Source organism: Scomber scombrus, chromosome 14 (assembly GCF_963691925.1).
Source record: "Scomber scombrus chromosome 14, fScoSco1.1, whole genome shotgun sequence".
Taxonomy (NCBI): Eukaryota; Metazoa; Chordata; class Actinopteri; order Scombriformes; family Scombridae; genus Scomber; species Scomber scombrus.
Genome location: NC_084983.1, coordinates 14,503,291 through 14,529,416, shown reverse-complemented (window position 1 = coordinate 14,529,416; position 26,126 = coordinate 14,503,291). Strand labels below are relative to the sequence as shown.

The window sequence follows — 26,126 nt, the reverse complement described above, 5'->3', positions numbered from 1 at the left end:
GCCCTACGACGCATACGATTGGACAGCAAGCCTCCAACTCTGCGCTTATTCGATTGGAGGAACTGTCAATCATGAGTAAAGCTAGACGAGAACATTTTGTGACTTTCCGCGTTTTTATCATTTCGCAAAATCTTAATTGTACATTAACGGGTATTTGAATTATACATGTGAAACATTTGTTTGTGAAATTTGCGAAATGTCGATATTAAAACCATAGACGTCTACCTTTTCACTACGGTGACGTGACGTGCCTTGCGTCGGACTGTACCATTCTGTCACCTACAACGGGAAAGATTTTGTTGTGACAGCGGAGTAACAACCCGGCGGGGGTAGACGGTAAGGCGCAAACTCTAGCCCTTCTTCCTTTGATTTAAATCAACCTCCCAATTGTCAGACGAAGCTGGAATTTCAAATTCACTTACTTGTTTATATATCAAGTATCACCAACTTGTTCAAATGTTTGTCTTAGTAGATGACAGTTTAACATCCCGGACGTGCAGGTAGCATCGCCACCAAAATATCGTAAGCTAGCGATGCAAAGCTATCCCAGTGATTAATCTAGCTAGCTAACGTTGCAAGCTAGCGTTAGGTGAAAGAGAACGAGCTGTTTTAAACTTAGTCATTTTATGTCTGTCGTTCTCCAAGGTGTTGGCTCATCATATAATATCTAGCGTTGAAGCTAACTGGTTGGGTTGACGTTAGCGTTAGCCCTTTTTTCCTGCTGCAGTTGCTTTGCAAAGTCGTGACTATCCGTGTCAGGATGGATGATGTTTCAGTCCCCGGCCTAACGTTATCGTTCACAGTGCTGCTGCTGCTGCCGCATAATCTCCAGATATCTGCGTTAATCAGTTTAAATTACAATTAGCTTGTCATATCTGTGAGCCTGTGTCCTAATTGCTAGAAAGTCAGGTTTACGATTTCGCAATGAAAGTTTTCTCGTCAATCTCTGCAACGTTATTGCCTAATAATATCACTGATGTCCTGAATCAGCAATACATTCTGTAGAAATCCCCACATCCAAAATTACACTGTGCCATCGGCAGAGTGGAGAACAATTATTCATATCTTGTTTGTGTAACGTCTTGATGTTTTTGTTCAGTCACATCGTTAGCTATGCAAAACATCCCAAAAGCAACCGTTATATGATTTGATTATAGCTCACTTCTCCATAATAATCCATACCAGCAGAGCATTTTACTCTGCAGTAGCTGTCAAATTACAGATGTGTCTGGATGGGAAAGTCTCTTGTCTAATCTGCTGTCATTCATTGTTGTTTGTTTCCAGATCATAACATAGGTGACTGTATCTTGGATGAACAATGGCTTTCAGCAAAGGTTATCGCATTTACCACAAGTTGGACCCACCCCCCTACAGTGTCATAGTGGAGACAAGGACCAAGGATGAATGCCTCATGTTCGAGTCGGGGGCTGTCGCAGTCCTGTGTAAGGCATCATATTTAATTGCACTGTGATGAGAGTGTTAACTCTCATGTGTAAGTTGCTTTGGATAAAAAAGTGTCAAATTAAATTTGTAACATTGTTATAAGATATCGTTTAAATACTTTGTATACTCTCACCACAAATATGGATGCTACAAGATATATATTATTCCCTGTAAAGGGATGGAAGTGATTCTATGCTGTGATTAAAACACAGGCTGCATTCAACTTAGGGTTTGGGGGAAACCATGACTGATATTTTTCTCATGTTGGTGTTGCTTTTGTTTGTGTTCTAGCGGCAGCAGAGAAAGAGGCCATCAAAAACACATACAGCAAGATCGTTGATGCCTATGGAATCCTGGGCGTCCTCCGCCTAAACCTGGGTAAGCTACAGATGTTGTTGCAGAAATTTGCTAGGTCCAGTCCTGGTTCTGACCTCCAGGTTCATGTGTGACTGAAGTTGCCCTGGTTTGTTGCTGCTTACTTGTAAGCTGCTTTCTTCTGTCCTCTACTTGACCTTGAAGGCTCTTGTTATCACAACAAGGAAAACCTGTGTAAAAGATTAAAGCTCAGTCTTAGAGATGGCCCTGGTGGTTTTCTATAAAGGACTAGGACCTAATTTTAATTAGCCTGTTTTCCAGTCTGTTGCTTTGCATCTCATCTGAATGCATCTATTAACATACTGCTTTCTTCCATCTTTTTTCCTTACAATCCACCATGAATATATTGAATTCATTCTCACATGTCTTTCTTTTTCACAATACACCACTTTTTCCTCTGCAGGTGATTCCATGCTCCACAGTCTTGTAGTTGTGACAGGATGCAGCTCTGTGGGGAAGGTGCAGGACTCTGAGGTTTTCAGGGTCACACAGACAGATTTTATATCACTAAAGAATGATCCGGGAGATGAAGACCGGATTTCTGAGGTGCGAAAGGTCCTGAACTCGGGACACTTCTACTTCGCGTGGTCTGCCACTGGAATCAGCATGGATCTGAGCCTCAACGCACATCGCAGGATCTTAGAAGACACTACAGATAACCGCTTCTTTTGGTAGGAGCATGAAATGATAGCTGTTTCAGGTTTATATGGAGACTAGTAGACAGACATTTGACTGTGAAAATCTCTGAAGTAGTTGATATCTGCAGTCTCACATTTGTTGTGAAATTGTTTTTTTTTATTCTGGATGTGTGAAAATTCTAAGATGTGAAAATGTACAGTTCACACTGGAGTTGTTTGTGTGTTTACAGTTTTGTCTGTATTTTTATGAATCAACAGGAACCAATCTCTTCACCTGCACCTGAAACACTATGGTGTGAACTGTGATGACTGGCTATTGAGGCTGATGTGTGGAGGTGTGGAGATCAGGACCATTTATGCAGGACACAAACAGGCCAAGGCCTGCACCTTTTCCCGCCTCAGCTCTGAGCGAGCTGGCACACGATTCAACGTCCGGGGAACAAATGATGATGGACAGGTGGCCAACTTTGTGGAGACTGAACAGGTAACTCAGATCTATGATACTTTTATTGAATCTCTCTTCTCGTTTGAGAGGTGCCATGATTAAAGCTGACATTAAACCAGTCCGATGCAGTAGTAGCATCAGTTAATGTGCATGGTCTGCATGGCTGTGGTGTCATCAGGTACCAGTCAGAGCTAGGCAAACAGGACACAGAGCAGGGGGCAGTGACAAACACTTTCTGGTTAATACAGTCTATTTAAACACTGGTTATCTATTGACTATTCAGGATCAAACCTGGTGCAGCCTTGCAGTGAAACAGTATTGCTTCAACATTTTGTGCTGTCACTATATACGCACATTACAAAGAAAAATGTAGACCTTCTACACATAACTCACTGTCTGTTGTTATGATTTCTCCTTTCCATTTCCCTTCTGTCCAGACAAAGAGATCATACACACGCTGATGTTTTTTGTAGCCCAATATTTATTTAACAGGAAGTAATTTTTTCTGTTGGTTCCCTGTGGTTTTATTTGTTTAGAAAGAGTTAACTACTTTGCACTTTTGTTCTTTTTCTTCTCCTATTGTTTTTGGTTGTTTGTGTTGCTAGCTTTGATTAATATCAATGTTTTTATAGGAAGTATTTTGTCACACTGTAAATTAACTTTCCTCTTTTTTTTAAACAGGTTATTTTCCTGGATGACAGAGTATCATCCTTCATACAGATCCGTGGGTCAATTCCTCTTTTCTGGGAACAGCCAGGAATCCAGGTAATGGAAACTAGATCTATTCCATATAGCCAGCCTTGAATTGTGAATGTGATTATATGAAAATCGTAAAATGGCCTTCATGTTTGTGTACAAGTCCTGACCATTTTGCAAATTCTGCAGCTGTAGATGAGGCTCACTGAGTCTCTATCGATTGCAGAGTGTCAGAGGAAGCCTACATGGAGCAAAACAAGAAACACTTTCACTAAAATATATTTGTATTTGGTATTTGTGTCTGTTCAGACAGTGTAAGGGGAATTAAACATCTCCTTGCACTTACACAAGATACATTCATCCTAGTTTTAACACATGTTGTTCATGCTGTGTTCAGAAAAAGTCCATTAAGGGTGTTTTGTTGAACCTGAATGAGAGGCGGCACCCTAATGGATTGGATGAGAACCCCCATCTGGTATAATCTTCTTTTTTTGTGTGGGGTGGGTGGTGTTCTCCTGGTGCGAGTGCTTTTGTTCTGCAGGTTTCTCTGTGCAATGCTTAAGGCCAGGGGTGAAAACAAAGGTTCTCCCAACATAAATAGTCCAGGTCCCTACCCGGGTACACTACCTGTCCATGAAGTATGATCCTGAAGATCTAAAGCAGGGTCAAGGATCACCACATCAACTTATTATAAACAATGTCATTGGGATTTATCTGCCCTTGTCCTGACATTGCACAGACTGGTGGATAAGATCAGATGTGGGGAAGGTTAATGATAGATGTAGTGGTTGGTAAAGGGCATTTTTCTGTTTTCCTCAGCTCCCAGACATCTTTGGTCAGGTGAGAGCCTGGTCTGAAAACATCCCTCAACCACTTCCCTTTCAGTTTGTCTGCTGATGTTCTCCAGGCAACTGAATAGGTGTCAATTGATAATGTGGAAGACTGAGCTATTAAATGTGTTAGAGGTCTAAGGGAAGCCAAGACCATATTAGCCACCTATTCAGTCTACAAGATCTACAGTTTAGTTAAAACACAATGTAGTGGGCTTGGGGTTGTTTTCAGACAGAACTTTAGTCCTCCTGCTTTTAAAGTGTTTTAGCTCCTAGTCCCCTCCACCAATGGTGGCTGTGTAGGCTTACTTTCTCCTCTCCATACTATCTATCTCATTCTGTGAGCAGGATGTATAGTTTTCAGTTTTGTCTAGAAGAAGACAAGTCAGTGTAGTCATGGGGTTGATTAGAAATAGATGTAAATTATAATGATAGTGCAGTACCATTAAAAAAAGTATCTTGAAGCACTGCCCCCTTTTTAGATTAGCAGACAGTCAGTTGTTGTTTTGCTCCAAGACAATCGATTTTTATGGGCGTTTTATGAGTGTTTTATGGGAATGAGCTATTAGTCATTACTACAAAATAGGTCACATCTCAGGTGTCATAAGGATATCCACAGATAGACTTCAACCTTTAACAAGCACTAGAAAACCTTTAGCTTTGCTTTGTTTATTTAAAAAAGAATATTTGGCACGCAGTTACATTCAAATCAAATAGTTGAGGAAATCATGCGACTAGAAGTGAAATAACAATAGTAACTATTAAGTGGCATGAAATACATTGTGGACATAAAATGCTTGTAGTAGTAAATTCAATTGACATTGGAGTATCTTTTGAGCAATGAAACTCTAGATGCTCCGTTTTCTGTTACCTGTTCAGTTGGAGTAAAATGTGAGAAGGTTTTGGTTATAAGGTGTGCAGATGTAACCTGAGTCCTGTCAAATGCCCTGTCAGGAAGTTATTAAATATGCATAGCACAGATCTGCTCAACAGTAGAGAGAGGACAAAATGGCAGCAGCATGGAGCAAAATGTCTAGTCCTGCCAAACACGGGCCTGTCCCGAAAATGAATGGCCAGTACAGCACGGGGCAGAAGGGAGGGTGACGGTATTGTTTTTTAGCTGATGAAAGGCCATTAGAGATCTGAAGAGAATAGATTTGAAAAGCAAAATGAGATAAATGAACATAGGAAACATTTGTGTCCACAGGCAGAAATAAGTATGGGACAAGTAGAGACCTGCAGTGCAGCAGAGTGAGTAGGTTTCACTGAGTTAGTGTCCCTCTAAAGCCTGCCAAGGTGTGGTCATGAGTGGTCTGTACTTATCTTGTGCGTTTTTGGTGATTCAGCCCGTATATAGTGCTCTCAAATTGAAAGAGTCGAGCAGAAGTAGTAAGACATTGAGGAAAAGAAAGAAAGATTTTATCAATGTAACAACAAAGGTTTTGTAGAGATAGATAAGAAGACTTCTCTGCTGCTCAGTCTCTGTCTCTGTAGTGTATGATCTTCCCAAGCTGCCCCTGTGTTGCCCTTATCCTATGCCATCTTTTTTCGCCATTGCAAAGGTCTCACCGTTCAAGTGTCCAATATTCTATCCTAAATCCATTTTTCACCACCAGGTTGTCTGGCCATCTGCAGCATGTGTGTGTTTATAATCTTTTTTCAAAGAAGGACACTGTGACTCGTGTCTCTTTTGTCGTTTCTGGTTGTGTCTGCCCTGCAGGTTGGCTCTCATCGTGTCAAACTCTCAAGGGGATTTGAGGCGAATGCGCCAGCGTTTGAAAGGTAATTAAAATGTTATTTTTTGTGTGCGTGTGTGTGTAGCAGATTCCAGCTGCTTTATCTGGCCTCCCAAGAGATTACCACTCCTCAGAGGAGAGTCCATAATAGTATGTTTCCTGTAGTTACTGTCTGAACCAAAATGGAGAGAAGCTTTCCAGAGTCTTGAAGGAGAAGATGTTAATTGAAGTGTGTCCTCAGAGGCAGGTCTGTTGTAAGGAACAGAAAGGACACATTAGTAACCCTGAATTACCTGTCGACCTCAATAATCATGTATATTATATTTATTGCTGACAGTCTTTTTGCATCTACAGTCAATCCTTGACTTTTTGCTCATTACTTTTAATATTGAAAACATTTCCTAAGTAAGTTTTTCTGTGTGTGTTAAAGTTTTGCAATTAATTAAATAATAGAAAGTATTGAAATTGATGGCTTTCATTTATGGCTATTACATACCAATTGTGTGTTGTTTTATTCTTCCAAATTCTACTCTAAAGTTGGAAATAATGCTGCATTTATGAATAAGGTCTTTTATGACTCATGTAACTGGCAGTAAAGTATGGAGAACATTTGGCCGTTGATGAAGACGTGCCTCTGAAAGTGTTATCATGATCCTAATTTTATCTACTAACTGATCTAACTGATCTAACTGATCTCAATGTTTGCCTAGAGTTTTTATTTTTTTTACAGTTTCTTTTTTTTTTTTTTTTTTACAGTGTTTGCAAGTACGAGTGTAAATTAAGTGCTCACTGTGCTATCAGTGTGATACCAAAAAATGATTTATATGTATATAAACAAATTACATAAACATTAAGGCTGTGAAGATTTCATCCAAATAAGTGGCACATTACAGATGCAAAGTCAGCAACAAAGTGGAACCCTTCAGGTGGTAGTGATACTGTGTTTAGCTCAGGGACACTTAATCCAGATGGATGGTCACTGAGGCCTAAACCCAGACCTGCTGGAGGAAAGATGATCACCCTAATCACTGTGCCACACCTTGATAGTAACATGTCTGGCTCAAGCCTTATCAACGTTTTGTAGCCACTATATCGATGTTAGAGATGCTGTGCTGCTCCCTCAGTTCAAGGCAGCATGTTACAGGAGGGCTATAAAGACCACCAGTGGTTTTTACATTTTTGTACACCCTGTACTTTAGAAGATGGACTCGATTGCGCTGAGCTCAGTATTCATGTAAAGTTTCCCTTTGTTTATTAGTATCTTGAACATGTCAAGACAAGCACAACAGACTTGATACATTCGTCATTTTTTCACACTAAGTAGTTGGCAATGCTACTACTCTTTCTCTGTATCTGTTCAGATATCAGGATGTATGACTCACTTTGTAATATTTGGTCAGTTTTCTGCAGTAGCAACCGATCATGTCTGTTTAAATTCCTCAGATAGCACAAGACCAACAAGACCACCATTTTATAAACACAGTAACAGTAGCTGAGTACAGATCTGGTCTGGTTTTCTCTCCACTGAGCGATGCTGCCTTTCCATCCATATCTGCAGTAAAGTAAACCAATTGTACCAAGTATCAATCCTCATTGTTTACTTAAAGTATTCCCATAGCTATTTAGGTGCAAGTGTAACAGCTGAAGAAAGATTCACTGAAATAGAAATAAGCTGTAGGACATGTACAGCTTTTGAATCCATTACACACAAATATTTCACATTCACATATTTGAATTTAAAAGGTGAAGGATTAATCCACAGTTGAATGCCACTTTTTTCAGTTTTACATCCCAAATGATTTGCATTTCTTTACCACACACACGCATAGTGAGAGTTAGAAAAAAACATGACGCATGTCTAATAGACGTAGTCTAATAGTCCTGTGGAAGACTTCTATATGATATAATAAATGCTGTTGCACTACTAGTCTGTGATGTCCTTTTAGACATATGCAATGCTTTATGTGAATGTGGATGTGTTTTCCAGACACTTCGCTGCTCTGCGGAGTTTGTACGGCAAACAAGTGATCATCAACCTGCTTGGGAGTAAGGAAGGGGAACACATGCTCAGCAAAGCCTTTCAGGTGAGAGGAACAGTTCTCTGCCCTTCTAACACTGACATGTAAGGATCCTCATTATTTATCTGATGCTTCTAACCAGACAGTAAAAAAAAGACCTGCAAGTCTATGTCAACACAGCTGCTCCATTTATTCTGTGTGCAAACCCACACACAGACAGCAATGAGGATGTTTTCTCTGGAGAGACAGAGCACACCTTTGTCCTACAGTATTTTCCAGTGTGGGACTGAACGCTATCGAAAACACTATCTTTTTTCATACTCACTCTCTGCATTTGCATACCCCAACTACTGTAACTTGACCACTTGTCAGGTCACATCAGACCTCATCATCTTCAGTGGTCTTGTAGCTGTCACAGAACCACAGAAGAAACTTACTGTCAATCAACTTAACTGTATTGTGTTGAATAATATTTAAGAAGACATTTCCTGGTTAGCCACAGCTGGAAATTCTTTCAGGTGACAAATTGAGCTCTTTGTTTCCATTTTGTTCAATTTATAATTTGCAAAACATTCAACATTATGTATTCATCCAAAAGTGAGTTTTAGTTCTTTTATTGTATTTGTTTTAATAAAGATCTCCTTAAAATTTGAGTCATAGTTTTTCGCATTAATTAAACTAATGATGCTTCATAGGTGCAGTCACGCACCTTGTATGCCCAACATCTTCGTATTTAATTTCAGTTTCAGGGAAGTAAGTCCTCTTCCTCTCTCCCTCACTTTCAGAGTCACTTGAAGGCATCTGAGCATGCAGCAGCAGTGAAAATGGTTAACTTCGACTACCATCAAAATGTGAAGGGGGGGAAAGCAGACAAACTCCACAGTATCCTTAAACCCCACGTCAGCAAATTCTTAGAAGATTGCGGGTTCTTCTACTACTCAGGAGAGACAGGCATTGCAAGGTGAGAAATAAATACAAACATGTAGAAATAAGGACTATTAAAAGTCATTTTTGTTACTGCCTCTTAACATTTTAATGTCTTTTTAGGACTCAGGGCGGGACCATCAGAACCAACTGCCTGGACTGTTTGGACAGGACCAACAGTGTCCAGGCTTTCTTTGCCCTTGAGGTAGGAGTTGGACAGTGTGCAGTACACTGAAGCATTTTCTCTTGTCCTATTAAAGTCTGTTATCTTCACTGGTGATGTTTTTAGTCTAACCCCCTCCTCCTCCTCCTCTTCCTCCTCCTCCTCCTTTCCTTAGATGCTGCCAAAGCAGCTGGAGGAAATGGGTCTGACAGAGAAACCGCAGCTGGTGGCCAGATTCCAGGAGGTTTTTAGGACCATGTGGTCTGTCAACGGAGACTCCGTCAGTAAGATCTACGCCGGCACCGGCGCCCTGGACGGGAAGGCAAAGGTACAAAAAACTGACCAGACACAAAACCTCACAGTAATTTATAGTTTAACAATAGATACACAATTGGATGCACAACAGCTTATCAGAGCTGCATTTAATGCAGAACTTCTATGATTTGGTCAGATTTTTTGAATTTCAGCACCAGAACACTGCTTCGAAGGTTATTTAGGAGGTATGGTATATCTCTGCCTGTTATAACAATGTTCTTGTTAGTGTTGCTACTAGCTGAACTTGTGAAAAAGTGACTGATAAACATTTAATTGAAGCAAAGTCAGCAAACGTATTCATATTTTAGTATTTTGGGTTATATTTGTGATATGCTGATTTATTACTTAAATATTAAATTATTTTTATATAATGTGGACATTTAATTAACCTCTGAAATAGACAGTCTTAATAAACATTTGAAAGTGATAAATACTATTACAACTAAAAAGAAAATAAAGTTTTAGCTAAGTCAAGATTTCTAGAAAAAGAAAAATAATTTAATATTTTTTAAGTATTTCCCCCTTGAATAAGACATTGTATTCTTATTATTTTCATTGGAACATCTTGAGAGAGGTTCACAGAGGCTCTCTACTATTGACACTCACTATGTACTGTCATTTCACTTGTGACCAGTTCATCTCAGATCAAGTTTACTCACTGCAGCCTATTAGATGAACAAGTCATCAAAGGGGAAACAGAAATTGTACAAACACCACCATTGTGTAATAGTTGGTGTTGGTATTAAACCATAAATGGCACAAAAAAATGATGGCTAGTTATGCATTATGCATTAGAGTTCTGCATGAACATTTGACTGAGTTGACTCTGTGTGTATAACTGTGTGCTTCAGTTTCTTAACTCTTGTGTGCTATCTCTCTCTGCTATCCTCTGGACCTCTGTACCTGTGTGGTAAGTTAAGAAGCCAGTCGATGTCATTTTTGAGTTGTGGGTCTATTTCTGGTGTATTACTGATTTCAGTGTCTGTGGGTCAAATGATGATGATGTTGATGATGCAGGATGGGGCAGGAGGGACCTCCTTTTTGAATAAAACGTGATTTTATTTCTCCTGAGGAATTCGGGTGATATATACTGTCTCAACCTGAGAACTCTTGAAAGCTCCAAGGAGATCTCTCTACTGGTGTACAGAAATCTTGCTTAATGGAAAACAAACTGGAGTACCAAAAAAAAAAAAAAATTCATTGCCAATTTGTTGAGTGAATATTTTATTTTCTACAACAACACGCCCTTATACGAAATGTTGCAGAAATCTGAATCCGCTGTCTTGATTTGATGACGTGAGAAGAATCAAACCAAAAATATCACCATATGTTTATGAATCAAACCAAATCACATAGCACCAAAATCAGCTTTGATTCCACACAGTCAGTAAAAAAAAAAAAAGTACATTATTAGGATTTCTCTGAAGTGTTTATCCTTTTCTCTTTCTCTCTTACATGGGTGGAGTGAAAAGTAAAGATGCCTCTCACTCTCAGTATATAGGTAATAATTAAGTTGATTTTCTCTTTAATTTTGTGTGCATATATATTTTTTTTAGGCGGGGAAGTTAAAAGATGGAGCTCGTTCTGTGACAAGGACCATCCAGAACAACTTCTTCGACAGTTCGAAGCAAGAGGCCATTGACATCCTGAGGCTGGGCTCCACACTCAACAGTGATCTGGCAGACAAAGCTCGGGCCTTGCTCACTACTTCCAGTCTTTACGGTAATTACTTACAACATGGGCAATATGATGTATGTTTATAAATACTGTGACAAATGCAGCTTATTACTTATATGTTGTGCCAATGAATACGTCAACTAATTCTGACCTGCTACCTGTTAGCCTACTCTACTCCGCCTAAAGTGTGAGGTGTAATCTCCATGTGTCAGCTTCTCTGTCCCAGTTATATTTATCATGAAGAACTGCTCTACTAGCATTATCTCTTAAAAACATTGGTTAACCCGCCCTTCTCTCCCTTCTCTCCCCACTGCTCTTGCTCACAATGTTAGTCACTGAGCCCGTCTTACAATCAGGTATAGTAACTGAAAAACTGCCCCCAGTGGATGGATCTTTTCAAACCGCTGTCATATAGTTGTCCTACCATATGTGTTTGCTATTCATCCTTGTTCATTCCTTTTTGATAATTCAATGTTGGCAGTGGTTTAAGCCTCTGTCTGCTGCATATCATCTGGCTTTTGCAATAAGAAAGAAAGAAGATGTTGAATGAATTTTGCAATGAAATCTGAGCGGACAGAAATCAACCATTGCCAAGGTTGATTATTTTAATTTTATCTGTATTTCAGCAAGAGTTCTGATTTACATCCTTCCTCCCATGCCCCATCCTTTGGAACATTGTTGTGATCTTCCGCTGTTGTGTTTAGACGTTCCCTTCATTGCTTTTGTTGGTTTTTATTCGATTCCTCCCCATTTGGTTTCCGTAAATGCTGCCCCTCCCACAAACACACACACATATAAACAATAATCTAATCCTAATCCCCTTCCCTCCACAGCCTCCCCTAGAGTATTGCTGGGAATGTGTCAGAACTTCCATAAATACACGCGACCCAAACAGATCCGGGTGTGTGTCGGCACCTGGAACGTCAACGGGGGTAAACAGTTTCGCAGCATCGCCTTCCGCAACCAGACACTCAACGATTGGCTATTGGATGCTCCAAAGAAGGCGGGGCATCCTGAGTTCCAAGGTGTGTTTGTGTTTATTTATCTTGTGGTAAATGTCATCTTTAGAAATGATGCTGCAGAGGGCTGCTGTTATTTAGTAGATTAAACTTTTCATTTGTTTAAATTTGGTAGTTTGAATCTGGGAATATATAGACAGGAAAAGGATATAAACACTTATAAACATGTCTCTTTTCATAACTACGTCTCAAGGACTGTTTGGCTTAAATCCAGGGAGGTAGATACTCAAGCAATAATTTACATAGCACATTCAGGTATTTTATAACTGGCTTTTACTGTCATAATTTTTTCAAATAGGTTAGGAGTAATAGTTCTTAGCATAGTATCCTAACCTATAATTTATTAGCCAAAACAAAACCTGGTTATTTTTTTAATTAAATCACTTTACCACTCACAAAATTATACAATGTAAAATTTGTATTCATTTTCAATCAGACACTTCATTTGAACTTTGTGTAATGTTTCTCTTCACTACAGACAGCAAAGCCAACCCCATAGATATCTTCGCCATTGGCTTTGAAGAAATGGTTGAATTGAACGCTGGAAACATTGTCAGCGCCAGGTATGTGTGCAAGATTGCAGCCTGAGATAACAAACCTGTCTTTGTCAACCACAAGAGTTAATTCAATACCAAAGGAATTTCACATATGGCATACGTAGTATATATGGTATTAACTATCTGTACTCCAACTGCAAAACAAGAGTTGGTTTCAAAGGTGACCATGAATTTTCTGTTGAGATAAGATTTGTAAAGAACAGGAGCTGGACTTCTTTGGCCTGATCAGAAAAGGCTAACATGACTCACCCAGATTAGACGTTATTATTGTAGAATAAAGAGGATTTCTTTAACGTGACTAAAATTCAGTCTGACTCACTTTATTTTTTTCTGCATTTTCTTTTTTTTGTTCTCTCAGCACCACTAACCAAAAACTGTGGGCAGCTGAGCTACAAAAAAACCTCTCGCGGGACCACAAGTATGTGCTACTTGCTTCAGAGCAGCTGGTGGGGGTTTGTCTGTTCGTTTTCATCCGTCCACAGCACGCACCCTTCATCAGGTATGAACTGTTTACATTCTCATTAGACACTTGTATCATTATACTGTAAATCACAGGTATACAGGGGATCACTGCACATCACAGTGGCCTTACCCAGAAGTATATGTAGGCTTACTTTATCTATTCCATAGTGTGTTAACAATACACATTTAATAGTTTTAAATTTATTTATTTTTTGTATCAGTGAAATTGTGGTAACTCCTATTATTCACTATGTTTTCTAGGGATGTTGCTGTAGATACAGTAAAAACTGGAATGGGCGGAGCTACAGGCAATAAAGGAGGTGTGGCCATCCGCCTGCTGTTCCACACCACCAGCATCTGCTTCGTCTGCTCTCACTTCGCTGCCGGCCAATCACAGGTCAAGGAGAGGAACGACGACTACAACGAGATCACACGCAGACTCACCTTCCCTATGGTAATAACAGTGACATTAACAAATCAAAACGGATTTTTCCATGACGTAAGCATAACGGCATCTGTTTTGTCCCCCAGGGTCGTCTGCTGTACTCACATGATTACGTGTTCTGGTGTGGAGACTTCAACTATCGAATCAGCCTGCCTAATGAGGAAGTAAAAGAGCTAATCAAACAACAGAACTGGGACGCCTTGACAGCTGGGGACCAGTTGTTCGATCAGAAGAATGCTGGTTTGGTATGACCTACAGCAGTAGTAATTAACCTGTCAGTGTACCAAAACATTAAGTCTGGGTTTTAAAAGAAAAATGTCATCAATAGGTATTCCGTGGATTTATCGAGGGGAAGTTGGATTTTGCTCCGACCTATAAGTATGACCTCTTCTCAGAGGATTACGACACCAGCGAGAAGTGCCGCACACCAGCCTGGACTGACCGCATACTGTGGAAGAGAAGAAAGTGGAATTTTGAGCAAACAGGTGAGATTAACAATCTAAATCTCAGACCTCTTGACTGAAGACAATAGCTGATGAAATGTGTTTCAGGCTTCCAGCTGTCCTGCTTGTCTTTTTTCATCCTACACTTTTATATGATTGAATAAAAAAAACTATACACACACTTAACACTTAATCTGTTTGAGTGCCTCTGTACATATTTGCTTTTGTTCATGTTTTGCAGCTGAGGAGATGAATGTAGTCGGAGCAGCTTCTACATCTGGGGAGAGTGAGGATGATCCAGACAACCCCTGGAGCCCTGGGACTCTGAAGTACTACGGCAGGGCTGAGCTCAAGACCTCAGACCACAGGTAACTAAAAAGATATATCTGTAAATGTAGAATGAATGAATATTTAAATTGAACCACACCCTCTCACATCTAATGATTGGACCCAAAATTTGTCAAGTGAAACTGACTGATCACATAGACAATACATCTGTTACGTTGGGTGTTTCCCTTTAATCAAACATCACCGCCATTAAGGTCTCCACTCACCATTCTCTCCTGTCTGTCTCCAGGCCTGTGGTGGCAGTAATGGACGTGGACATCCTGGAGGTCGACCCGGAGGCTCGGCACCAGGTCTACAAAGATGTCATCGCCCTACAGGGGCCTCCGGATGGTACTATCCTGGTGTCGCTGTGCTCCTCCGGTCCCGACGACTATTTTGACGATGCACTCATCGATGAGCTGCTGGACAAGTTTTCTCATTTTGGCGAAGTCATCCTCATCAGGTGAGCCGAACACAGACAGTAATGCTTGACCTTCAGACGTTACACTGGAACTACAATGTGCTTGTTTATTCAGGTTTGTTGAGGAGAAGATGTGGGTGACCTTTCTGGAGGGTTACTCTGCTCTGGCTGCTCTGTCTCTCAGCGCTTCCACTGTAAGTCATCACTTATTTGTATAAATTACTTCTCAGCTACAGTATTAAAATGTTCACATAAATCTTAATATAATGAAACATTTCCCCACTCCTCTCTTCGCTCTGTCTCTTGGTTACGTTGTAGGTCCTTGGTAAGGTGATTGACATCCGTCTAAAGAGTCCCGGCTGGATTAAGAGTCTGGAGGAGGAGATGAGTGTGGATAGGATCTGTGGAAGCATTCCCACCTCGGCCAGCTCCACCCTGCTTGCAGAGGACACAGACATGGGCGACGATGATTATGATATGGAAGGTGAGGATGGATGGCCAATAAATCCCAATCTTAATCCTCAAAAATGTGGATACTATGAGTTCTAATTCCAATACATGGAAGTCTGTTGGGATTTCCAGTTTCAAAGTGATGTATTCCTGCCCTCTTGTCTGTATTAGGTGATGTGGATGAGGAGGTGGAGGAGATCCTTCCTCAGCACCTGCAGCCTGGAGCAGGCTCCGGCCCTGGATCCTCCCCTCTTCCCTCTCCCCGCAGTAGCCCTTGTCCCTCCCCTACACACGGAGAACCCACAGCCCCCAGCAGGCCCAGCCGCTCGGCCCAACCCTCCCGACCGTCACAAGGTAAATACACACATGACATACTGGATGCAGGTTGTATAAACTACAGTCCAATCATTTGCCCTAGCTTCAGTCTTTGCCTGCCGGGATATAAACTGTAATTTTGTTCTGTTTGTAATGCATGGAAACAGATTTAAGTACATCACCATGCAGGAGCGAAACTCCAGGTAAAATATGATGTGAGATGATGTCTGTGTTTAGTATTAGAAGGCTTGTAGTGTATCTTTAAGAGGTTATCTTGTGCCCCTTTCCCAGTTTAATATTTTCATGTGTGTGGCCTTTTACAAACATTTTCATGTTTTTATGATCAAAAAACACCTGGTTACAGCTGTACAAGCCACTGATACAACCTTTCACACTGACCTGAAATGAAACGAGTGAATGTCACCATTAAACTACTAGTTTTCTTTTAAAACAATGCAATAGGTTTATGTTTCTCTGGTCAACACTGAATGATAGGAGTGCACAACAACAGCTGTGATAGAGTCTAGGAATCACAGTGTAGTCATAGGATGATGCAGTGATAAGAGATGTTTGTCTGTTTGATTCTCAGAAGTGGGCCACAGAGTTTGATTTATATTTGACCAGTGTGATTTGAGAAAGAAAAGAACCAGTTCTCCTCTCCTTGTGAGCTCCTCTGTGATTAAAATTATAAAATGCTATAAATCATTGGCTAAACTATACAAAGATTCATATCTGCAAGTCCTCAGTGTAATCACACACTTTCTGGAAAAAAGTACAGAAGTGCATTTCCTCAGTCAAATGACTCCCTTTATGAATTTGCACCTGTTTAATTTCTGTCCTCCAGGGCCTCCTTTTGACTTCCAGCCTGGTGCACCTACATCTCTAGCCCTGGAGCCCAAACGCCCACCTCCCCCTCGTCCCAACGCGCCCCCAGCCAGACCAGCACCCCCTCAACGTCCACCACCACCTTCAGGTAAAGCGTTCTCCTTAACCTTTTTGAACATACTTAAAGCCTCATTTTCTGACATTTGTATCACAGAAATTTCACCTAAATGAAGCCATGCACTGGAAACATGAATATTTCATGTTTCTTCATGGTATGAGATACTTAAGTCAGATGTTAACATTTCCACCTTTATCCCACTGCTTCACCTCATTCCTGAAGGAGGCATGAGCCCCCTGCCAGTTAGAAAGGACTCTGGAGGTAAAGTAATTGCTGTGGAACTGTGTGCTTACATGCTTACAATCCTGAAGCATTTAAAATAGTAGCTGCTATTTACCATCTGACACTACACACAGAGAGGCATGTTGCACTGTTGCTGTTTTTTGCGTATGGCAATCCAGTGCTTGTTTCAGCCCAGTCAGTGTGCTTTAAACCAATGAAATGTTCATAAATCATCAGTGTTGGAACCACTATGATCTAAAATGAAAACACATAGCCAGATCATAATTTTAGATTTAGCAGCCTTTGTGGGTGGGTAGGGAGTGCAGAGCTACAAAGGCTGTATGAAGTATAAATGGTAAGTAAGATCATGTATGATCTTTTTTTTTTTTTTAAACATGTGGCTCAGGAGATAGAGCAGGTTGTCCTCCAGTCCTTGGGCAAGATACTGAACCCCAAAATGGGTGTGTGAGTGTGTGTGAATGGGTGAGTGAGCATTCGAAACCTTGTAAAAGTGCTACATGGCTCCTGATGAGCGGGTTGGCATCAGCCTCTGCCATCTGAGTATGGATGTGAGTGTATGTGCGTGCGTGCGAGAAAACAGGTGAATGTTGGTATGTCTTGTAAAGCACAAAACAGTAAACATCAATTACCTAGTAAAGCACAACAGTTTTAAAGGTGTTAAACATGTTAAACCTGACTTTGCACTTGACATTTGACAGGTAGTTCACTGGAGTATTTCAGGCATTCTCTTTGCTTGTCTCTTTGATTTAGCATCATACACCCAGCACACAACATATCATTTTATATTTCTCATTGAGGTCCAGCAAACCCAGCAGGCTTTTGATTTGGCCTCGTTACTGTGCATTGAACAAACTTTGCAGATGATTATAATATACTTTTTCTACTCGTTAAAGTGTTCCACGTTGCCAAAAACTGTCTACAAACATCAATCTCAGAATACATGAAGTTGATGAATATGGTGAGGATTGGGAGCTATGAGTTGGTGTGCAATCACTTCATCAGATTCAAAATAATGATTTTTTGTTGTCATCATCTAAATCACTCCCCATAATTTGCAATTATAGTGGATAAAGTTCTTGTTGAGAAAATGTCAGTTGGGCTTACAGTAATACACACGACTGTCCCTCCTCTGTAGTATTTCTATGAGTCCTGTAAGAAGTCTTTTTAACTCACCTAGACTAGACATAGTTTTCCTTATTTGAATTTATTCAATGACATGTGAGTAGCTGATTGGACATTTTTTGTCTGGTATGGTTTTGTTATGTCCCTTGCTGTTCTTGATTTTTGAAAATACTGTTTTCCCTCTTTGACTTGAAGACTGTGGTGTGTGTCCCAGCCCACTGCTTGATAGGAGAGGCAGTGAAGGAGTGTACTGGCCAGGTGGTTTCTCTTTAAATGTCATCTGATCCCCGTAGACTTAAACCCTGTCATCAATGTCACAGATGTTTTTGTTTTTACATTGATGGTTCACTGTTGTTGACAAAGTCTGCATCGTTGTGGGTTATCTTAGTGTAATGTGTTTGTGTGAGAGGTGTGTTTGGTAGCCTGTTGTAGATGCAAAATAAGCAGGGAATAGAAAAGTCCAAAAGTTGAATTTTCCCTATTTAAGATGGTGTTTTTAAGTGGAGTGCATCATCATTTCTTTGTGTCCAGTGGGCTTAATAAAAAAAACAAAAAGGTAGACATTTTCTTTAATTATATATTTTTTATTGTAAACGTTTGCAATTGAGTCTGAAATATCACAATTTGTTCACGACAGTGTGCTTATCACAAAAAGGATAGTTTAATCATTCATTCTCATGATAATCAAAATGAGAACAAAGATACTTCACACACTCACAGTGCTGACTCATTATGACTAAAAAGTAGTCATTTTATTATTATACTCTTGTTGCATCAGGGGGAGATAATGTGTGTTAAATGTAAAATCCCTTTGGTCAAGACTTAAATTGATCTTAAGGTCAGCTGAGCTTCAGTAATCCACTACGATTAGTAGAGACATCCTCCTCAGGCAGGTACACAGCATCAAAGCATCTAAGGCTTCACAGCTCTGCTGTATTATTGCCACCACACGCTACTCCTAGTGCTTCTTGTAATGTGTTGTCATTGGGAGCACCTGCCTCTTGTGAACGGTATTGCATGTCGTGTATAACAGTACTGTATTTTGGTTTCCTTTGTGCTGCAAAGGACCAAAAAGCCCTGCTCTTCCTCGTCCAGACGCTGCAGGTGAGTGCCACAGTGTGCCAATGAACACAAATTATTTTACTGAGTTATGTAGGTTTCTAGTTGTGGCATAAAAGCCCATCTTTTTGTGTAGTCTCCTTGTACTTTCAGGGAGTGATATGGGGTGAGATTATCCCTCTCTGTCTTCTATAATCCTGTGTTATGTGTTAGTGACACAAAATAAGCCTGTCCCAGGATGAAGGATAGGGTTTGGTTTATGACTTGGCCTTTCGTCACCTGACTCATTTGTATGGTGAACATCGATCTTGTCTTGTCTTGTCTTGTCTTGTCGTGTGTGTGTGTGTGTGTGTGTGTGTGTGTGTGTGTGTGTGTGTGTGTGTGTGTGTGTGTGTGTGTGTGTGTGTGTGTGTGTGTGTGTGTGTGTGTGTGTGTGTGTGTGTGTGTGTGTTTGTTTACACCTTTGGTGACTTGTGACTGCACAGTGAAGTATTAGACAGAAGCTGATATCTAAGTCGCGTGAGAACAGAGAGGTTTGGCAAACAGAATAGTGAAAGAAGAGGTGTGTGTGTGTGTGTGGGGGGGGGGGGGGGGGGGGGGGGGGTGCGGGTGCGGGTGCGTGTGAGCAATGTGGTAAGCAGTTGGCAACCAGAACAAGGCCTGTCTCTCTTCCACAATTCCTGCAGCTCTGGAATGACTGAGTCATCATTAATAATGAAGTCAGCCATAAGGAAGTCATTCTGTTAAGGGTTGGGATGCGTTTGCATTGTACCTGGGTGTTTTTAAACACAGTGAAAGGTATATTTTTTTTCATCCCTTTGACCTCCCTTCCTCCTGAACACCCCTGCTTCATCTCTTCTTAAAGGGCACATCCTATGTGATAAATTCAGAATTGTACAAAACATTTTGTTACCAGATGTACTGTAGCTGGTTTGTGTGTGTTTCAGGTCGAGGTCAGGCAGGAGCTCCTGGAGCTGGAGGTGTTCCCAGACCAGTGAGTTTACAATTCAGTAAAAGAGCAAGTTTAAAAACTCCTTTTTTAACTTATTATTTACCCAGCTTGTTAATTTCTCATTATTTTCTGTTCCCTCTTCACCTTCCAGAACATCCCTCCTAGAGCTGGGGTGATCAGTATTCCTCCTCAGTCTCGTCAACTTCCTCCATCTCACCCTGGAGCACCCAGACCCATCCAAGAGGTGCATCCTGGGGCCCCTCGACCCATTCCAGATACCCACCCAGGAGCACCACGACCTGTGACCAAACCAACTGACCTGCCTCTTGGTGAGGAAATGTGTTTTCAGTAATACCGGATTATAGACCCTATAATTTTATTAATATTGGGCAGTGAATTTAAGCCTTGTGCTCTGTTTTCTCCCTCAGGTCCTCCACCCTCAGGGCCACCCGCTGCAGTGAGACCACAGGTTCCATCACCCATGCAGCCACCCACGCAGCCCCAACAAGCTGCCCCTTCTGTTCAGTCCCAACTCCCTGCACCAATGCAACCCACACTTCCAGCTCCAATCTACCCACAGCAAGCTCCTCCTGCCTCCACTGCTGCTGCGGCCCCCGCTGGGCCTCCACAGGGTCTAGCCTCTCCCAAACCCCCACCACGTTCCCGCTCCTCTCATGCTTTGCCACCTGATGCTGCCAAGTCTGAGACAGCAGCCCCAGCCACTCAGGTTTGTGTCAACTTCCTTCTTATTGAATTATCGGCATTTCAGCAACTGAACATCTATTGAGATTTTTCTATTCACATGTACAGCAGTTAAGTCATGTTCTGTACGTTCTTGCTCAAATTCTGTTCATTACACAAAAAGTTAAATGGAAAATACAGGACAACTGGAAAAGAGCCTCTTTCTGCTCCTCTGTCTTAGTTGCTTGTTTCATTCTTCCTGCTTCTGTCTCTGATAAATTTGTCTTTCTCTCACAAGCTGGAGAAGCCCTCAGGGTGACAGGTACTTAATATCAAACAACTTTTTTGTCTCATCCTCCATAGCCCAACTGTCCTCTACTGTTAGAACCCCTCACACATTACACCCAGTAACAACCTCCTCGTCCTCTCTCATTTCATACTTTGATTTTCCTTCCTTTTACATCTCTCCTTAGTTATTTCAACCTGGTTGTTTTTAGTCCACTGCAAGTCCATGCATTGTTTTGTGTTAGGCTCACAGAATGAGGCATTATTTGTTATCAATTCTGTTTGCCAGTCAGCATTTCAAACCATAAATGACATGGAAAAAAATATGACGTTAATTGTTAACCATTTTCCCCTCACTCGTCCTTTCATATCTGCTCACTGTGTCTCAGGTGCTGAGATTGAGCTCATATGAAATGACCTCATAATTTGAGTTGACATTTTGTTTAATTGGTATTATTTCTTTCATTTTTATTACAGTTAGTGATTGTATGTGGACTGTGATACGTGCATCAGTTATCAGTGTATTAAATTCAACACAATACATATTTGTAAATCTCTTAAACCGGACAGATTAAAGCTACCCTGTGGAGTTTTCAACTACTAGTGGCATTATTGAACATGATAAGCCCCCTCACCCACACCCTCTGTTTTTTTGGTATCAGCAGGGTGCATATGGTTGACTCAATACACATTCCTGCAAGCATGTAGTGCATGCAAGCCCTAAAACCCGAAGGTGGTGACAATAAACAGCATAATAATGCAATAATGCAGCATATACACTAGAGATCTCCACAGGGTATCTTTAAAGTAAGTTCTGAGCTAAAAAACAAAACAAAACAGACATCGTGATTAAAAAAACAACAACTTGTGGTCCATTAGTTACTGAAACACTCCAGTGATGCAGCATTTGTTGCAACCACTGAAGACATTTTCTTTGTTTTTTTTCTCCTTTAGACGAATGGACTGAATGGTATACAAGGAGAAGCACAATGGAAGCCCGACCCCTTCGACACCCTTACATCCGACTTCCTTTACTCTACATCATCTCCCTGGCACACCACCCAGTCCCTGACCAGAGGGTCCTCTCTCCGGACTCCCCCCTCCGTTCTTCCGTCTTCCTCCAACACTCTCCCTTCATCCTTCTCCCTGCAGACTTCCGTTCGCTCAGACCTGCAGGGACTCGATTCGACCTCGTCCTCCTCCTCGCTCTCCACTCCGTCCCCATTCGCCTCCTGCCTGCTCCCGCCTCCTCCGGTCCCGTCTCGAAGTCGTTCACAGGAGACACTGCGTGCCTCACCCAGCCCCTTCCCGATTGACCCGCTTCCTGCCCGACCCAGCAGCACCAACCCCTTCACTGGCCCGGTGGTGCAGCAGCAGCATCAACAGCGCCGCTCTGTCACACCGGACTTCAGCATCCAGGGTCCGGCACTGAAACCTAACCTTCAGGGGACCGTGTCTGCTCTCACTCAGCCACTCATCCCCACCCACGCTCCAACATCAGCCCCTGCAGCTGCACCCACAGCCCAGCTCCCAAGGACCATGTCCCTGTTTGGACCATCATCCACTCTTAATCCTGCACCTGCTCCTCTCCTGCCCCTCATCCCTGACCAAGCCCCTGTCCCCACCTTGCCTCTGGCACTGCCCTCTTCCATCCCGCCTGCCCTCGCGCCTCGTCGTCAGCCGCCTCCTACAGGAGGGAAACCAACCAAGCAGTGGGTCACTTTCGATGACGCATCAGATTTTCCACCTCCGACCAAAACACTGCAAGCCCCCATCTTTTCCTCCAGTTCCCTAGTGTCCCAAACTCAGACTCAGCCTTCCCGCTCTGGGTTTGACTCAGAGCCGGACTGGTTATCCTCAGCCCCTTCAGTATTCCCAACCCTCCCTCCTCCCATTCCGACTAGAACTGCAACCAGTAACCCAAAGCTCCCAGAAGGACCCAGTGATGGCTGCTTCTTCCCCAGGGAGTCAACAGAAAGATAGAATCACCTTCAATATGTAAAGGGTTTATCCAGATATGTATAGATCTATGATAAATGTGTATATGTGTGTGTGCGTATGTACAAAAGAGACAGTATTTAAGAAGTATAGACCAATCCCCTTCTGAAAAGCCGGAAAAGGATTTATATCTCGAGAAGTAACATGAGAAGTGGATGAGCCTAAAAGTGTGTTCTAACTTTACGACGGCGATGTTTGCTTGTTCCCTGATATTAACATTTATTTTAATATGAATCGTTCTGATGTTTATTTTTATTTATGGCAGCAAACATGTGCCTGTGTCTACAGTATATAGTTATATAAAGTATATCTATTCGCACAAATCATGTGTGTAACCACTTGTGCAATATCAAAACACGTCTGTACGGCCATGCAGCTCTCTGCATTCGTCTGCAAGGTTTCACCAAAATCAGTGTTTCCTTCGCATCTGCTACATTCACTGACACACTGCGGTTCATATCCATCATTTTGACTGATCTGTACATCAGAGCGGGATTCTCAGAGTAGAGGGTAATCTATCAGTTTATATGTAGTAGAAGGCTATGCACTGTGGATTTTACATTTGCCCCCAAATTTGCTGTTGTGTCCAGCAAGCTTTGTTTCTGTTCTTTTGTGTCTGAGGGGTGCAAATTTAAAAGTAAATGTGCGCTTGCTTTTATCATGAATGTACTTTATGTTGCACTGGGTTTTGTCATTGCCTCGTTGCTGATGCCACAGAGTGAACAACAACAACAGTAGCAACGAGTCAGTGTCTCAGTCAGGCAATGTGTTTACTGCCGCAGCACTGATGCTCTATAATATCATCTCATCCACGTAATAGTAAGACAGTTTTTTCTCTCTTTACTCAGTCCTCATTCCTTGTCTACTGGCTGTTGCGCTTAGCTGAATACATTTTGTAGCTTTATATCAAAACTTATACATAGCAATTATGTATAAATGTATGTTTTCAATATGGAAACTACTTGCTAAATGTGCGTATGTGTGTTTGTGATGACCGTATCAGTGGTTTGCACAATGTAACTGATATGCACTGAAATGCTGTATGTGCTCTGTAGGTTGTATTTTTGATCATAGCAGGGTGAGTAAATTGAGAGCCTGCGGATTGAATAGATGAGAGGGATATTTTTCGGTCTTTCCACCTCTGTAGTGTTTTGATCCTTCTTGATTTATCCAAAGCATCAAACCATTCTATTGTAAATTCAGAGAATGTGGTGTGTGCGTGCGTGTGCGTGTGTATACTTCTGTTACTCTCCAAGTATGAAGATGATGTGATTTAGGTCTGTGGACATGTCAGCCAGCACATGACATGCATAATAATAAAAGGGCACTTTTTTTTTTTTACTTAAACTTTTGTTGATCGCAAAAGTCATGCTTTTTAATTTCTGAGGACTTTACTCTAAATAATCTATCGTTGATACTGTGGTGAGAAGTAATGTGTCGTGTTTGAGGTGCATAAATTGTCTGTTGTTGTATTTCAAGGTATTTGTGTTTGGATGTGAGTGTGTTGGCAGTGGAATACCATTGAGCGATAATTACCCGAGCTTTTCCCTGAGGTAGTCTTCTCTTTTACATACACACAGAGTATTTGTTTACAGGTTTTGAACTAACAGCCACTGTATTCACCCCCACATGGCTGTAGCTGTGCGTCTCTGCTCTCCAGCCCACCTAAAGCTGTGGAGTGGTATCACAAATGTTAACAATACAAGACAAAATCCTTTTTTTCCCCCCCACAAAGCACCCACCACAACCTGAGGGAGAATTTTGCAACACTAATGGAAGATTATTCACCACTTTTGCTAAAAATAGAACAAACCGTCCGTACTGCTCGGCCCCAAATGCATCACCAGATAACCGTTTCCAGCTGACTTTTTGTTGTGTCTCTCTCAGGCGCACTGTGGGCCACATGCCAGACGGAGCGGTGCGATTTGTTGCGTCACCCACAGATTGAATTGTCATGTATTGGGTGTCAAACATCAGCATTTACAGACCCACCTGTGATATCTAACTTCCATAGCTGTTTGCTCCAGTTGAGAGTAATTGTTACAGAGCCTCGCTGATTTTGTAACCATTCATGAGGTGTGTGTGTGTGTGGTGATGTCAGATGTGATGTCAGTATTTTTTCCTGTACTACCTACTTCACTCTTTCACTGCTATCTAGTTGTTTTTTTTAAGGTCAGCATCGATGTTGACACTCATGGTAAGCAATAGTTTTGCAAATACGGTCCTTGCTAATCAGATGTTGTTTCCCCTCAGCCTTCAGAAACTATGTAACAGCATGAAATGTCAAGCATTGTGGATGGTTTACTGAGAATATAACATCAGACACATGAAAGTACCAGCTAAATAACGCTTCTGCGCTATGTTTGAACACTGTGTAAAATAGTAAAAATAATCTTCATTCACTGCACTGAAAGCAGTAGCTATGTAAGCAAGTGTATCAGGTTTGCCTTTACTTACATGTGGTCATCTCTAAAATGCATTTATCGTGTTATCCAGATGTGTGCATTAGATGCTGTATCTGCATTACCAGTAGGTGACTAGCCAGCGCTTTGTGTCATGTCATGTTCAAGATGAGAATTTTTTTAGGAAACAAAGTGGCTCCTTTTGTGAGGTTGGTGTCCCTTTTTAATGACTATAATCCATAGTAAATAAGAGTCTGTGTCGTTGAACATATTCTGTATGTATTAAAGAGAAAACATGAAGCGGCAATTCATGTTAATATCCAACGTTCCATATTTTAAGTGCACAGCTGATTGCACATTTATGTACGAAGCAGTTTATGTTGTATGTATGCAAAAATAAATGTAAGTTGACCTGAATGTTGAAGTCTGTCGTCCCTGAATGCAGGCTGCCATTGAATTACACACCAAACATTTTTTTACACAAACTTGCTTTTAAATAAATCATCTACTTAACTTAAGTCTGTTTGTTAATCGAGGTACCTACATGTCAAAATTATGTGCATAGTCTATGTGCATTTTAATTTAGCCAATAAGGTCCTGGTTATTATTTCCAAATGAACAGATAGCTTCTAAAGGCTCCTATTTGTTTATGTGGTGGTGCTGGGGTTGTTTGCAACAAAACTAAATGAAAACCATCTTAACCACTGAGCTCATCTGTATCAGTGTTTTATTTATATTTGTT

The 26,126-nt window shown here is 41.3% G+C and overlaps 1 protein-coding gene across 2 annotated transcripts; it reads left to right on the top strand.

Moving 5' to 3' along the window:
* Positions 1-80: 80 nt before the first annotated feature.
* Positions 81-25,801, top strand: synj1 (synaptojanin 1). 2 transcript variants are annotated; one of them, XM_062433163.1, is made up of 31 exons: positions 81-336; positions 1,285-1,442; positions 1,735-1,821; positions 2,222-2,489; positions 2,715-2,940; positions 3,583-3,666; positions 6,148-6,209; positions 8,151-8,247; positions 8,967-9,142; positions 9,229-9,310; positions 9,444-9,596; positions 11,140-11,305; positions 12,094-12,285; positions 12,758-12,842; positions 13,195-13,335; positions 13,560-13,752; positions 13,830-13,988; positions 14,072-14,228; positions 14,428-14,554; positions 14,764-14,976; positions 15,050-15,128; positions 15,253-15,418; positions 15,556-15,738; positions 16,544-16,672; positions 16,865-16,903; positions 18,203-18,265; positions 19,073-19,111; positions 20,014-20,060; positions 20,170-20,347; positions 20,447-20,745; positions 21,939-25,801. In XM_062433163.1, the coding sequence occupies exons 2-31, from the start codon at positions 1,319-1,321 to the stop codon at positions 22,965-22,967; spliced, it is 5,043 nt and encodes a 1,680-aa protein (XP_062289147.1). In that variant the 5' UTR covers positions 81-336; positions 1,285-1,318; the 3' UTR covers positions 22,968-25,801. The 2 variants fall into 2 exon arrangements, with proteins under 2 accessions (XP_062289147.1, XP_062289146.1); XM_062433162.1 differs by lacking the exons at positions 16,865-16,903; positions 18,203-18,265; positions 19,073-19,111.
* Positions 25,802-26,126: the final 325 nt, after the last annotated feature.

Excerpts from the sequence above, each read along its gene's own strand:
- synj1 (XM_062433163.1), top strand. The coding sequence starts at position 1,319 with ATGGCTTTCAGCAAAGGTTATCGCATTTACCACAAGTTGGACCCACCC. Across the intron at positions 2,941-3,582 it reads ACTTTGTGGAGACTGAACAG|GTTATTTTCCTGGATGACAG; the intron begins GTAACTCAGATC and ends TTTTTTAAACAG. Across the intron at positions 15,739-16,543 it reads ACCCTCCCGACCGTCACAAG|GGCCTCCTTTTGACTTCCAG; the intron begins GTAAATACACAC and ends TCTGTCCTCCAG.